Source organism: Trachemys scripta, chromosome 10 (genome assembly GCF_013100865.1).
Source record: "Trachemys scripta elegans isolate TJP31775 chromosome 10, CAS_Tse_1.0, whole genome shotgun sequence".
In the NCBI taxonomy this organism is placed as follows: domain Eukaryota; kingdom Metazoa; phylum Chordata; order Testudines; family Emydidae; genus Trachemys; species Trachemys scripta.
Genome location: NC_048307.1, coordinates 49,613,482 through 49,629,418, shown reverse-complemented (window position 1 = coordinate 49,629,418; position 15,937 = coordinate 49,613,482). Strand labels below are relative to the sequence as shown.

At 41.7% G+C, this 15,937-nt stretch overlaps 1 protein-coding gene and 1 long non-coding RNA gene across 5 annotated transcripts in view; one reads left to right on the top strand and one right to left on the bottom strand.

Annotated features, from left to right (window-relative positions):
• The window catches only part of PEAK1 (pseudopodium enriched atypical kinase 1), a 212,592-nt gene that overhangs the window by 21,221 nt on the left and 175,434 nt on the right, over positions 1 to 15,937 (bottom strand). For all 4 annotated transcript variants that reach the window (XM_034783573.1, XM_034783575.1, XM_034783576.1 and 1 more), the window contains 2 exons: positions 15,669 to 15,865; positions 1,147 to 1,895 (listed from right to left, as the gene is read on the bottom strand). In XM_034783573.1, the coding sequence (XP_034639464.1) occupies positions 1,147 to 1,895; positions 15,669 to 15,865 (946 nt within the window). The remainder of the gene's footprint in view (positions 1 to 1,146; positions 1,896 to 15,668; positions 15,866 to 15,937) is intronic.
• LOC117883807 overlaps positions 1 to 15,937 on the top strand; it is a 48,642-nt gene that overhangs the window by 2,682 nt on the left and 30,023 nt on the right. The gene's annotated exons all lie outside the window — the stretch shown is intronic.

The following is a 15,937-nucleotide window of genomic DNA, read 5'->3' as shown; positions in this document are numbered from 1 at the left end:
TTTATATCAAGTTAGCATTGACATTCTTACTTTCTTGCTTCTCATTCTGTTTTAATAAATAAAGGTGGTTGGGAATAATAATTATATTTTGCCCTTCTGCAGTACCATCACTCTGAGAAACTCAACTTGTTTTATAAGCATTAATGAATTTAGGCTCACAATACCCATGTGAGGTAAGAAAAATCATAATTTTCATTTTAAACTTGGGGAAATTGAGTTACAGACATTCAGTTGCTCAAGGTCACATAGGAAGTCTATGGCAGAGCAATGAATAGAACATAGGTTTCCTGGCTTCCAGTCATCCTCATATTAGAGCACATCTTATCAGATGAGCATTATCATCTCATTAGCAGTGGAGGTGTGGGCACCCAAAGGGAGGGTGAGTAAATCTCCTATATGAATCACAAACATGATAAAATAACACAACCCCTTTATTAGGTAAGATAACTGTTCATTTGCATATGAAATAAGTACCTGGATGTTTTTCTGACCAGGACTATGGAATGGAGTATTCAACGAAAAAAGCTAACTCTTTCTTCACTGAAATACAGCACTAGCCAATCAAAATTCCTCAGTTCCAATCATTTTTAATATATCACAGAAGGCCACACCGATGGCAAGATGGGGCTTCAGAATGGCTGGTGAGAATGTAAGGGTTTGTAAGGGAATGGAAAGGTATGCTAATTAAGAATGTATATAAATAAAATTCACAGACAGCCATATATATAAACCTTTGAAATTACTCCTAATTAAAAATGAGAATTTGGTGACCCTGCATGCAAATGAACTTAAAGGTTCTACTACTGAAGGCTTCCAAGAGCCTGCCTGCAGTCTTTACATTAAAAACACAGCTGTTTATACCATTCTTATGTCAATACATAATAGGTATGCTAAACAGCTAGTAAGACAGTAGGTGGCTTTTAAAAAATTGCCCGAGATGTATAACGAACAGGGGATCCAGCTAAAGGTTAATTATGCCATTGACAAAAGTGGCACTTTAAAGAAAGAAGGGCCAGTAGCTGCAGATCATTACTCTACATGGATTAGCCATTGCAAACAGCATAATTAGCTATACTGTAATACGCAGGGTTTTATTATTAATATTAATGATGTCTGGGACAACCATTTTTGAAACCTCCATCTTACCTTGACTGCATAATTGTTGAGGGGATCTTTTGCATAAGAAGCTGGGTAGTAAACTGCATCACCTGCTTCACAGCATGGCCTGTCACTGGTTAGCCTGAAGTCTGACCAGCTGTCCACCCCAAATCGCAGCTGGTCTTTCTGTCCAGCCATGAAAAGATCTTCACATTTGTTTGCCAACTTCTTCAGTGAATCAGTATGAAGGCTTCTGATTTTGCCTACCACCTCCTCTCGGTTCTCAATTCCTCGATAAAGTGCTTGCCTCTGTGGCTTCTGTATATTCTTGCTCTGCTTAGTCTGAGAGATGTATCTCCCAGACAGAGACTCCATGCTGTTGGAACACCTATCCTTAATACTGGCAGTGGTTAGGCTGGAAATGCTGTTGGCTGTTGAGTTGGTTGCTTTTCCTTTTTCTAAAGGCCTGTCCAAGGAATCTCCTGACTCATTGTCCAGTGCCTTGAGTTCTGAGCTGACTGAAGAGCAGGCACTGCTTGCTTCCCAGTTGGTGTCAATGTCGTATGTAGGGTTGGCCACAACACAGAGATTATTCTCCAGGGTCTGCTTCTGGAGTTCTTTGGGGATCGGCTCCGTGTTGGCTCTCAAAATGGTTTTCTTTGGCAGTGGAGGTGGTGTTGGCTGTAAGCTGTTAGTTGCCTCTTGGTCTGCTATTCCCCCAAAGGCAATGGCATCATCCAAAGCTCCCTTTGGCTGCCGGGGCTGCTTTGGAGGTATCATGGCTGCTCTGGACTGACCTGTGTAATAAAAAACAAACAAACCCAAAAGCTTTAGAACCCTTTGGATTTACTATGACTGCATATTCACACTTCACAAAGAAGTGTAAGTGGGCAACTGAGAAAATTGCTGGATGATGTAGATGACCAGGGCCGGCTCCAGGCACCAGCTTGGCAAGCTGGTGCATGGGGCGGCCACTCCGGAGAGGGGCGGCAGGTCCAGCTATTCGGCAGCAATTCGGTGGATTGTCCCTCACTCCCGCTCGGAGCGAAGGACCTTACACCGAATTGCCGCCGCAGATCGCGATCGCGGCTTTTTTATTTTTGGCTACTTGGGGCGGTCAAAACCCTGGAGCCGGCCCTGTAGATGATTACAATCTCCTCAAATCCAAGTCTAACCAAAAGTGAAGGTGTGAGGCTGGAGTTTTGAGGGACAAAAGATAACGTGACTAAACCAGCACCAGATGTATACTATCACATAAAGAATACCTTGACTTGTTTAACTGGGCTAGCATCTTACATTTCATGAGCTTACTTAAAACACGAAAGAGAATGCAAATCAGAAGTATGGCCTGTCAAACCTAGCATTCTAGCAGAATTCCAATCTAGGTAATTACATTCTGTCTCCCTTAATTCTCCCTGCAGGCAGCTGATTACAGTATTCTTCCTCATTTCCTGTTCTAAACTGTTTTGTACTTTGAGTGGGTGCTTCTGTATTTCACCCCAGAGGTGTCTACATTTCACTGGTGGATGGAGTGATCCCTCTTTGTATATACTCATGGTAATTTGTAAAACACTTTGGGATCATCTGATCTGAGAGGTGCTACATACATTCAAAATATTATAAAACAAACCAGGAAACTTGCAAGAAAAATAGCTCACTATAGATATCTAGGCAATAATATCAGAGTTAATCAAGTTTGTCTCTGCAAATTCATTAGTAACTTCATAACAAATAGAAGAGTAAGAGCCTAAGTCTGCTATCATTTAATTGAGAAGATTTCCCCCACTCATTTCAGTAAAAGCAGGACTGGGTTCTGGGACTGCAGAAATATATAAGCTTACTCCCCCACCGCAACCCCCAATATCAGAGATTAATAGAAATAGTAACTATCTCTGACACCCCTTTCCCTTGCTCATTTGCCAGTGGCTGCTGTGTTGGGAGTATTACATGCATAGACATCCTGATCTAGAACCAGTCAAGAGATTCCAATCTGCAGTTTTGGATAGACAAGAACCCTGAATTTCCACTGAGAGCCTGATTACACACAAACATTTTATGTGCTTCCTGAGAGGATAAAGCTTCCTGTAATGTGTTTTGGGTGGATTTTAGAGAAGGCAATTATGAATCCTTCAAAATGGGGAGGGGGGAAACAGGATGAGTGACAGTCATACTGCTCTGTGAGGCAACCACTCCTTGTATAAAAATAAAATGATGCATTTTTTTGTTTCTAATAAATCAACTGCTATTTTGAGAGGAGTTTATTTTGTAAATTTTCTACCACATCTGTGGGGATCATTGACCATAATGATAAGGTAGAAAGCCAATTTCTACAAATGCAATGGAGCAAGCATAGAATGAACTCTATCAAGTTCAGCAAGTGAGCATTTCTATCTAGAAGGGAACAGCAAATTAAGAGATAATGAAACTATTTGATTGTTGGATAAGTTTGGAGTGCCCCACTAAAGGTCTCTAAATGAGAAATGGACCTGGACTGGAACCCATAGTCCGAACATCCCAGAACTTTGTGTAGGTTATAATTCAGATTTGAACCTCCTTACTTGGGCTCATACCTAATACAAATGTATTACAGAACCTTTTGCACGGGAATATTTTCCTCCCTCAGATTTTAAAATACATAAACACAGATGTTATTAATGTAATAGAATCCATGATTAACCCCTACTCTGCAGGCCAAGATGCACTATCAACTGGAATATTGGGCCACACTGCTGATAAGATCTTTTAATTACGAAGATTAAGGAGGTTTGTATTCCTTGGGACTGTGAAAGGCACTGGAAGTTCAGAAGGAGTAAAACACTGTATCTGGAGTTCTTTTTGATAATTTCCTCATGATAATACTAAGAGAGGCACTGAGTTGTAAGTAGGAAGAAACTGTATGATTTATGTCCACAGATGGCAGGCTAGCTCTGTTTGGCATGATCTTCAGGAAAGGCCACATGTGGCTGCTCTCTCAGGCTATCTCCTTTTAGCTCCCACAAAATAAAAATGTCCAAAGACAGGAGGCAGTGGAGGATCCAGGTAATAGCCTAGCAGTACAGGAAATAGATGAGAAGGTTAGTCTTGGCAAGGGCTGCAAAAAGAAAAATAGTTCACAGCCAGGGTCATAAAAATATTTGGATGGTCCCCAAAGCACAAATTCAAATTAACGCCCCTTTCCCCTTTATACAACCTGGAAGTGCCTTCCTTTCCACTTCTTACCCCTTTTTTCTCATCCACCCAAATGAGTATCTTAACTTACATCAGCATCTCTTTATATTCCCCCTTACAAAATCTGTGGCTATGCACCTCTCCTTAAGTCTCCCTCAAATGCCTGTTGACAAAGTCTACAGCCTCTGTCTACACCGTGCCTCCAAGTTCACCTGTCCATTTCCTGAATCCTATGCTCTTCCACAGTACAGCTCCTTACTTACTATATCTGCTGGTGGTTGGTGAAAGAGACTATTGCTGCTTGTCTGCTACCACTTCAGCATACAGTCTCCTAATGTATGTTGCTTTCACGGCTAGCTAAACCAGAGGCTGCAAAAGAAACTTGGGGAGTAACAGGAAGACATATTAGAATGAGATGCACATGCAAGCCACAGCAGGAGCCCCTGCAGTGAGGGTAAGCTATATGACTGATCTCCCTGCTGCTCTAGTCCCTGTTTGCAGTTTCTCCTCCATCCTCCACAGGCTAATCAGATGGGAAGGAGGTTGGCCCTTGGAACCTGACTCTTCCCACTGTAATAGTTATGGCTCCTGCACAGCTACTTGGAATCATGGGCATCAAAGTACCATTGGGGCATTTATAATGGGATTTATGCTCCTTTCTTTGTCTTCCAGCAGCAGGACATCTGCAAGAAGGCTGATGATAGCCCACTCATCCATCTGGTGCAGAAGGGAGATGTCTGCTGGCAATGATGGAACCCATCAGAACATTTTACATACAAGTCCAAAAACAGTTACTGTACACATTTTTCAGATCCAATTTAAACCACTGCCTCATATTCCCAGTGCATGGAAATGAATCTGTAAGATCTGTCATGCCAGAATATAGTGTCTTCCCCACAAGGACAAGTTTTTCCTAGTGAAATTCATCCATCTGGATTAAGTGTTTGAAAAGCTTCATATCTGTGCTGTTTTTATGCTGAGCTCTTAACCCTGTTCAATCTTCTCATGACTCTAGGGCCAAATCTTCTAGCTCAGCTTTCCAAAGGCTTGCTGCAACATTGCATGCCCCACATTTTTATGTCATAGAGTCTCTCTGAGGAAGAAAAATGTTTGTCTTTTAAATCCTGCCCCTCTCTCTGCATAAAGAAAAAAAGTTCTTTTAAACAGAGGTTAGCGGCAGAACAAACGTTTCTCCTTCTTGCCTATCACCTCTCCCCAGCTTTCTTAACATCCTTCACTTCACTGCCTCCTGCACAGACTCTTCAATATTACAGAATACAGTCTGAACTTCACCCTTGGAGGCAGATGAAGAGCAGGAACAGGCTCCATATTAACTACCACTTAAAAAAGTCCTTAAAAGGCTTCCAAACTATACAAGAGGAAAGAAGTTAACTCTATAATAGTTTTCTCAACTGAATACAGATGACAGCTTTAACGATAGCTTTAAGGAATACTGCAGTGCCATCACATCTTACATTTGAGACCCTTACAGTGCTTTTTGAACATTCATGCATTAACCCTCACAACATCCTTCTGAGGTCATCACTAGGAACATCACTAAGGAACATCACTAAGTTAGCTTTAAAATGTCTGGAATTTTTTCTTATCCAAGCTACTGATTTATTCTTCATACCTTGATTTGAAATCTTATCTTGAATTAGCTTTGAATCATAGTAATGTAGGGCTGGAAGGGACTTTGAGAGATCATCAAGTCCAGCCCCCTGTGCTGAAGTAGGACCAAGTAGACCATCCCTGACAGGTGTTTGTCCAACCTCTGCTTAAAAGCCTTCAATGATGGTGATTTTACAATCTCCCTTGGAAGCCTATTCCAAGGTTTAACTAATTTTATAGTTAGAAAGTTTTTCTTAATATCTAACCTAAATCTCCCTTGCTGAAGATTAAGCCCATGCCTTCTTGTCCCATTACATCTGTTTTTAAGGGGACACTATTGATGGGAGGCAGTGAATTCATGTTTCTGAGGGACACGCAACTAACATGCCAGCTACCATAAACTCCAACTTCATTCTATTCTCTATTTCTAAATCTTCTCTTAGAAAATAACATGCCCTAATTTTATTTATATTAATACTGCTGCAACAGGATACCTTTCTTTTCTGTTATTCCTGTTCAGCAGGGTCCACTGTCAAGTAGTTTGAGATACTATATATAAATAAAGTGCTATAAAAATAATAGGAAATTTGACTGTAGTTCAGAGAATCCCTCCTTCAAACCAAGGCTTTGTACAAATTCCTGAAATTGGTCACATATTTGGTTCATTAGCTAATGCCTGGAAAAATGTCTGATGTGGCCTCAAATATCATTCTGTGCACAGACATATTTCTGAGACCCCTGTTTGCCTGCAAGAAATAACCTTTATTAGTCCAGTATGCTAATAAGGACAAGCCCCTCAGGCCTTCCGCCCCACTACATTGTCCCATTCTCATAATCATTTGTACCTCATGCCCCTTTATTCTTTTAAGTCTTGTTCTAATTATATGTCATTACCATCTCTGGTCTAAAGAGAAAATGCTTTGTGGAAAGACATTGGAATTCAAAACTACACTGAAAGTGTTAATTTTATCCTAATTTTTGATATTCCAAGGGATGGATAGGCTATTGCTTTTCTTATTAATGCTGTCATTTCTTATTTTTCATTGTAGTGACCACAACAGCATCATAGATCTCCCAGAGCAGTAATGAAAGCAGGTAAACTGGATACATAGAGGTAAAATGCCTGAGATACATGAAGTCCACAAAAAAAAAAAAAAAAAAAAAAAAAAAGTGGTAAAACCATTCCTGAACATGAAGAGGGAGATGAAAAGGAACTCAAATTGGACGTTCCAGTTTGAAGAGGAGAAAATAAAGTCTGCTTTTTGAAAGAGTCTTGGCAGGTTTGTTCAAGAGGACAAGGAACTGATGCTGAACTATTTCCAGAATAAGAAGGAAATGAAATTTGAGGACCAACAATTTCAAAGAAAAATCTTAAATAAGTACATAAGGTCTCAGTAAAAGGAGACAGCAAAGCTAACCCGACAACTGCCCTCTGCACCTATGCCTGTACCACATGCTCTCCACAACACAGTTAATTAATCAAGACAATTCTACTACCTGGACTACCACTAAGTCTCCAACTTATTCATATCCATTCCCCAAACATTCCACCCTTTCACTCCCCCAAAGAAAGGAAAATTAATATCCAGGAGATGTACTTTATGTCCCAATGCAATATTATCCCCCTATTGCCCTTGATTTTATAAATATGCTCCCTTGGCTTGGATACTGCAGCTGGTCTGCATGCATTTGTATCATAAAGTAGATTCTGGAAAAGATTCTCTGTGTAATTAGAGGATCAGTTGGACAGATCTTTAATATTAATACAACAATAATTCACTCCTTGATACACTCTGACTATAACTAATACAAATTACTAACAAACCATGAGAAAAAACACATAACTATCAACAGTATAATCCATCCTTTCACAAAAGCATAGTAGCAGTTGCTGATAAATGCCCGGTCAATGCATCCATGCTACTACAATGTGAAACTACTCCACATACAAATTAAGTGAATTAAATAATTACACAATAATTAATAAAGAGAAATCCACCACCAAAATAGTAATAAATGATTTCTAGCTAAAGGAAAAGTAACACTTAGTAACTAATATGCATGATATATCCCCAGTTCCTCACCATCAATTTGGGAGAGGTTGCATAGAGCTGTTCTACATATGGGCTGCATGTGCCAATATAAGTAACAGCTATGAGCAAGTTTGATCAAGTCAATTTTCCCACGTACACACAGTCAAACACAGAGAGAGAGAACAGATTATAAAGTCAAAAATCACTATGAAGTCAGATGGTCTAGTCTGACCTCCTGCATAACACAGGCCACAGGACTCCCCTGAATTAATTCTTGTTTGAACCGGAGCATATCTTTTAGAAAAAAACATCCAATCTTGATTTTAAAATTTCCAGTGATGGGGAATCCAACACTAACCTTTGCAAATTATTCCAATGGTTAATTACCCTCACAGTGAGGTGACAAATAGGAAGGGTATGGGGGGGGGGTGTCAAATGCTCTCCCCAAGATTGGCCTGCTTGGGGCAAGAGGCAGAGGTAGGGTTGCCAACTGTCTAATCACACACTCCTATACACCCTTGCCCTGCCCCTTCCCCAATGCCCCACCCCCGTCATCCCCCTTCTCAGAGGCACTGCCCCGCTGACTCCATCTCCCGTTCCTCCATCGCTCGCTCTTCCCCACCCTCACTCACTTTCTTTCACCAGGTTGGGGCAGGGGTGAGAGGGTGCAAGCTCTGGGAGGGAGTTTGGGTGCTGGAGGGGGCTCTGGGTGGGGCAGGAGGTTGGGGTGTGGGAGAGGGTGCGGGATGCAAGCTGTGGGAGGGAGCTCAGGGCTAGGGCAGAGGGTTTGGGTGTGGGAGGGGGTTTGGGGTGCTGGCTCAGGGCTGGGACAGGGGGGTTCATGGTGTGGGCTCTGGCCAGGTGGCGCTTACCTTGGGCGGCTCCCGGTCAGCAGCGCAGCAGGGCTAAGGCAGGCTCCCTGCCTGCCCTGACCCCGCGCCACTCCCGGCACATCCCTGCAGCCCCTGGGGGGAGGGCAGGGGGCTCCGTGTGCTGCCCCTGCCTGGAGGCATTGTCCCCACAGCTCCCATTTGCCGTAGCTCCTGGCCAATGGGAGCTATGGAGTCAGCGCTCTGGGCAAAGGCAGCGTGGGCTGCAGGGATGTGCCGGCTGCTTCCGGGAGCAGCGCAGGACCAGGGCAGGCAGGGAGCCTTCCTTAGCCCTGATGCGCCGCCAGACTTTTAGCACCTAAAATCTCCCCATTTGGCTTCAGTAGCCTCTGGGAGATAGAGACAGATTCTGGGAGCCTCCTGGCGAAACCGAGAGGGTTGGCAACCCTAGGCAGAGGGGCTCATTCTTGTTGCCCTACACCTACTCCCCAGCACATTTGGCTGCTCTCCCTGGCAGCTGGGGGGAGAGTGGGACGGAGCCACTTCTGCCTGAGAGAGTCTGGTTGGGAGGCAGCAGTGGCCCGCTCCCTGCCCGGACTTGGTTTCCAGGGACAGGGGCCAAGCATGCCAGGGGAGTGGGGAGCCTCTGGCTCGCTCAGTCTATCCCCAGCAGCCGAGCCCAGGCAGGGAGTGGGCCAACAACTGCCTCCCAGCCAGGCCCTCTCAGGCAGAAGTGGCTCCATCCTCTCCCACCCAGCTGCAAGGGAGAGTGGCTGAATGTGCGGGGGCGGAGGGAGGCACAGGGAGAGAAGGACAGAGCGCCCCCCCGGTAACGTGGGATGGGGAGAGCGTGGCAGTCCCAACCTGGGCGCAAGGTGGGAGGGAGGGGTCACTGGGCAGAGGAGCTATGTGGGATGGTTACATGTCCTCCCCTTTAGCTTGTACCCCCCAGTATGGGGAGGCATGAGTCTTTTATGCCCTCACTGTTAAAAATGTGCAGCTTATTTCTAGTCTAAATTTGTCTAGCTTCAACTTTCAGACACTGAATCTTGTTACATTTTCATCTGCTAAACTGAAGAGCCCATTATCAGCATTTTGTAACCTATGTAATTCCCTACAGACTGCAATAAAACCACCCTTTAACCTTCACTTTGATAAGCTAAATAGATTGAGTTCTTTCAGTCTTTCACTCTAAGGCATGTTTTCAATCCTTTAAGCATTCTCATGGCTCTTCTCTGAACCCTCTCTAAATTTTCAATATCTTTCTTGAACTGTGTCTATCAGAACTGGACACAGTATTCCAGCAGTGGTCAGAGCAGTGCCAAATACAAAGTGAATATTGCTTGTACTTGATATTTCCCTTTTTATGCATCCATGGATTGCATTCACCCTTTGGCCAGAGTGTTGCACAGGGAGCTCATGTTCTCCTAATTATTCACCACAACTCCCAAGTCTTTTCCAGAGCCACTGCTTCCCAGCATACTCTGCCATCCTGTAGGTAGGTTCTTCATTCTTTGTTCCTGAGTGCTTTTGAAAATACTACTCTACATGTGTAACTACCTGACTGCATATGCAAATTTGTAAAGCCTAAAATTATTCTTGGCATAAAATTTCAGGTGCAAAATCAGAGGCTTTTTAGAAAAACAAGGGCATAATGTCTCTTTCAAAAATAGACATACAAAATTTTCGTAAAAAGTCCTTAAAAAGGAGCATTTTGGGTATTGTCCCAGATATCTCTATATTTACACAGATTTTTAATGTTTATGTAGCCCGTGCATAAGAATAGTTCTTCTGGGTTAATATATGTCTCTAATTACTTCAAAAGCTGCATTACTTATACAAGAGAATATTCTCGTCAGATGTGAATTACAAAGTTAAGATGTGTGCTATCTGTCAAAACAAAAACAACCCCCCCATAAGAATATGTAAAAAAAATGTAGTGTGCATTTGCAGAAGATGAGTTTTAAACTTCATTAACTTTGCTGCTGTTAAATTACTATTATTATTTTTATCTACCCAGTATAAAGACTGTGTTTACAGTATAGATAGAGTTTGCCACAAGCTGTATTTTGAACTGAAATAGTCCTACTTACAAGTGCCCCCCAAAACATCCAAGCTAGTAAACTACAAGGGCTATATTCTAGTTTCAGTTACATCAGTGTAAATCTGAAGTAACTCCACTGAAGTCAATGGCGTTACTGTAGAGTTATTCTGCTATAGCTGAGATCAGAACCTGGCTCCTATTTTTTTTTTTTTAACACTTAGGTAACAAACAATTAAACCAAACTCCTTTTTTTTTTCCAATTAAACAAATTCAACTTTTGGAGTATACTAGGTAAGTATCAATCTAGAGCAAGGGTCGGCAACCTTTCAGAAGTGGTGTGCCGAATCTTCATTTATTCACTCTAATTTAAGGTTTCGTGTGCCAGTAATACATTTTAACGTTTTTAGAAGGTCTCTTTCTATAAGTCTATAATATATAACTAAACTACTGTTGTATGTAAAGTAAATCAGGTTTTTAAAATGTTTAAGAAGCTTAATTTAAAATTAAATTAAATTCAGAGCCCCCCAGACCAGTGGCCAGGACCCAGGCAGTGTGCGTGCCACTGAAAATCAGCTTGCGTGCCGCCTTCGGCACGCGTGCCGTAGGTTGCCTACTCCTGATATAGAGTTTTAAACCCCGGGAGACAGGTATTTATTTAAATGGAAGAGCTATACCAACCCTACCACAACTATGATAACATAATAAGTAAAAATTATTTATGTATTTACTATGATCTACACTACAGTACAAACATTCCATTGTAAATCTGAACTAGAGAAATAAAACTGTAGGTGCAAGTTTCAGTGAAGAAGACATGGAGTCAAATCAAAGTATATCATTTTTTCCCTCTTCCCTCTCAGACACAAGTACAATTTATTGACTGCATAAAATAAATAACATTTGTCATTTGCCTGTGGTGAAACCTAAAAAGAAAGAAATTATTTATAAAACCTCCCAACATGGCCCTCACTTGATCAGTTCAGTAGTAGAAGGAGGGGTGAGTGAACAAACCAGCAAAGAAAAGTTGCACTGGAGCCAGAGAATTCCATGCCATTTATGGCAGCATTGCTTTTTACAACTTGCCAGACCAAGCCTAAGGTTAGCTATTAACTCCTTCACACCTGGAAACCTAACTTAAGTGACTGAAAATCTGAGAGAAATCCAAGAAAGAGAAATATTGTCTGCTCCAAATAAAAGCCAAGGGATACCATTTTACATAACTTTATACTGGGATATTAGTATTTGGGAAATATACTGGCAAAACAACAGACTGATTGAACTGAAATTCTATCATCACATTTCAGATGAGTCTATCACCTCTTTACTATTACTATTATCATTATTTAGTATTTGTATTACCGTAGTACCTCAGAGCCCTAGTCATGGACCAGGACCCCATTGCTTTAGGCACCCAACAAACACACAACAAAAAGACAGTCCTTCTGCAAAGAGCTTACAATCTAAGTATATGAGACAAGGATAGGTAGACAGACAGACAGATAGGGGAGTACATGGAAACAATGAGTCAATATTGCCAGCATGATAGGCAGGGGTCTCAGCACACGAAAAGCATAGCCATTGTCAAGTCTTTTGTAGATATCACAGATAAGGAGAGTTTTAAGGAAGATTTTGAAGAAGGAGAATGAGTAGTTTTGCAGATGTTTCCGGGGAACACCTCCTCAGTGTGAAGGGCAGTATGGGAGAAAGAAAAAGGTGCTTGTCTGAAAATTTAACAAGTGGGCAATGGAGGCTGTCATCATGGGCCAATCAGAAGTGAGCGTGGATTGTGAATAAGAGATGATATGCAGGGGTGGGGACTGACTGTGAAGGATCTTGAAAGTGAATACAAGCAACTTATGTTTGATGTGATGGAGAGGGGGAACCACTGGAGGGATGCAGAGAGCTGCTCTTGCCTCCTTTAGCTGTTCAGGGGGAGTTCCCCAGGGAAAAAGGATTGAGCATCCTGTGACTTACTGAAGAAAGAATCAGTCTTTACACCATGAGGCATGTTTGTTCTAAAATCTGAGGCCTGGTCTACACTAAAAAATTAAGTCAGCTTAACTATGTCGCTCTGGTGTGTGAAAAATCCACACTCCGAGTGGCACAGTTAAGCTGATCTAACCCTGAGTGTAGTCAGCACTAGGTTAACAGAAGACTTCATCCATCAACCTAGCTATCGCCTCTTGGGGAGGTGAATTACCTATGCGCTGGGAAAACCCTTCCTATTGGCATATGTAGTATCTACATTGGAACGCTACAGCGGCACAGTTGTGTCGCTGTAGCATTTTAAATGTAGATGTATCCTGTAATAATGGTCATCAGCATTAAAACCTTTCATGAGAAACTTAAGCTGAAATGTATCAAATGGCTCAGGAGGAAATTCTTGATGTCACTATTTAAAAGGCATTTTTAATATAAATAGTCCTTCAATAGAATGAAACCTAAGGGCTGAAAGGAAGCTGTCACATAAGCAGCCACTGGCAATGAGTGGTATTTCACACCTTGAGGGATTTAAAATTGCCATACTTGATCATAGGACATCCTGATCATAGGACATGGCTAAAATATGACTAGGTCCTATCCGCACTACAAATGGCATCTATAGTATAGACATGTTAGTGAACCAGATCCACTGACTTGGCTATCTTTGTAGTGTAGCTGTGCCCTAATTTATTAAAAAAAAAAAAAAAAAAAAAACATCCAAAAAATACATGCTTAAAACCACAACTAGCCATCATGCCTTTGAACAATTCCATGGGAGAGCCCAAACTTTGAGTTTCTTCCTCTCAGCTAGAGCATTTTGTTACATTAGTAATAAATAAATACATATTGTGGCAGAGCTCTGATCTTGTCCCCGTGGGTCCTGTGCTTCTAGGCGGTATATGCTAGCCTCAGTGGCTCTCTGTGACCCTCCACGTAGCCCTTCTCTCTCTAGGGCCAGGGTTACAGTCTACTGAGCCCTTTTCATCATAAGCCAGCAAGGAGGTTGGTGAGAGAATTCCCACAGTCTCTGTTGTCCCTAGGGCTTGTTTTAGAACAGTTTAGCCTCCTGTCCTGACAGGGTCCTGACTTCCCCTCCCAGGAGGTGTTCCTGTAGTGGTGGGTTGGGCCTGCCCTCTACTCCGGGTTCCGGTCCAGGGATCCTAATGGTAGCAGCTGTTGGCAGCCAACCTTTCACTGCCAGAGTTGCTACATTTCCCTGGGCCACTTCCCCACAGCTCTCCTGCTTCTCCCTTCTTCACCCTTACCTTAGGGCTCCCTTATCAATAACTTGAGGGTGTCTTCATTAACCAGTCCTTCAGCCGCACTTCCTCTCCTCTGGCTCCCTGGCTCTCCTCTGCCTGACTGGAGTGAGCCCTTTTTATAGTATCAGCGGGCCCTTAATTAGAGTCAGGTGGTCACATTAGCTTAATGGCCTCACCTGACTCTTTGCAGGTTAATTGGAGTCAGATGTTTTCATTAGTCTGGAGCAGCCCCTGCTCTGGTCAGTCAGTGAACAGAAAACTGTTAATCCAGTGGCCAGTATATCTGCCTTCTGCTATTCTGCTGTACCCAACTGGCCTGGGTCTATCACAATATTAAGAGTTACATTATGCTTTTCATCTTCAAAGTGATTTATAAACAATAGCTAAGTAATGCTTCATTTGTGAAACTGAGTCAGCCAGTTGTCTGCTATTTAGCCAATAACAACCACAATACTTTCACTGAATATTTATTACTCACCTATCTATAGAATTTATACAACTGAAGGCTTCAAAACTTAGGCCTTGATCATGCAAACACATGTCGACATGCTTAACGTTACACTTAGGAGCAGCCCCATTGCAGTCAGCCAACTCATCATATGCAAAAAGTTAAACATGCTTAAATGTCTGCAGGACTGGGGCCTTAATGAAAATCTTTCAGTATTTTGATTAGTATCACATATTTTTGAAAATAAAGGAAGTACGAAATAGGTGGTTTTTGATTGTTTTTGTTTTACTAGGAAATCTATATGCTCATATCTCTATTTTCGCAGTACTTTTAAATAAAAATCCTTAAAAAAATCTATTGTGCCTATAATATTGGTGTCACTTGTTGATAATGAATTATTTAACTTCCCTCCTTTGACCTCTCAGAAAAACTTCCACAAAAACCCAAACAGCTACAACTCTTTAATATGGGACAGGAATTCATTGATGGCTGCATGCATGATGCAGCATATTCTTCAGAACATACATCTTTTCAATTGGTCTGCAAGTTTAAAAGTAAATCACTAACTTCTTTAGAATAAAATTCAATTATATTCTTATTTACAAAGATGCTTCAAAATATGCCAGGAATCATCATCTAGATTGTAAGAGAAAAAGTCCTACGTTTCACTGAGGATATCAGGAAAAATATTTTAGTCTAATAATTGTTCTGAAAGAGTTAAATAATCTATACAATAGTTATTTCAAAACTTTTCTCGGGTAAAATGGCTTTGGAAATATAAGAATGTGGAAAAATTGTGGCTCTCTCAAAAGGCATCTCTTACACAAGAGATTTAATACAGATAACCCAAAGGCTATTTTTTGTATTTTTACAAATATTCCCCCTCCCCTCAGTTTTAAATAATTTCTTGAAAGCTTAGAAATGAAATTCTTACTGAATTTTGAATAAATCTTTACTTCATCACTGGTTTCCTTCTGCAGGTTGCTCCTAAAGCATGACACAATAGCATCTTTTTTCAACAAAGAACTGTAAACTGATATTTAAAAGTAGGTGAAGTTTGGGGTCAATGTCTCTTTAAGAATGCAAAATTTTCAAAAGGGTGTCAGGTGATCTAAGAGACAATAGCCCTCACATCAAGATAAGCCATCTAAGTGGGATGGAGGCTGAAGTTTGTCTTGTAAATGCACTTACCTAAATTGCTGTATGTAGCACTGCCAGGGCTCAAGTCAGAAGAATCTGAAGTTTCCTCCTTTTCTTCCTCCCCTTGTGGGCCATGGGGAGTTGACACTGGTATGATGGAGGCATTGCCACCAATGTCCTGTTTCACAAACACAGCTCTTGGAATCTGAGGAGACAATTCTTCCACCGTGGTTTCATCTGGCACTTGACTGAAACAAACAAACAACATTCACCTGGTGGCCAAAGCTACCTGCCATATGTTATCAGTAAAACACTAGGTT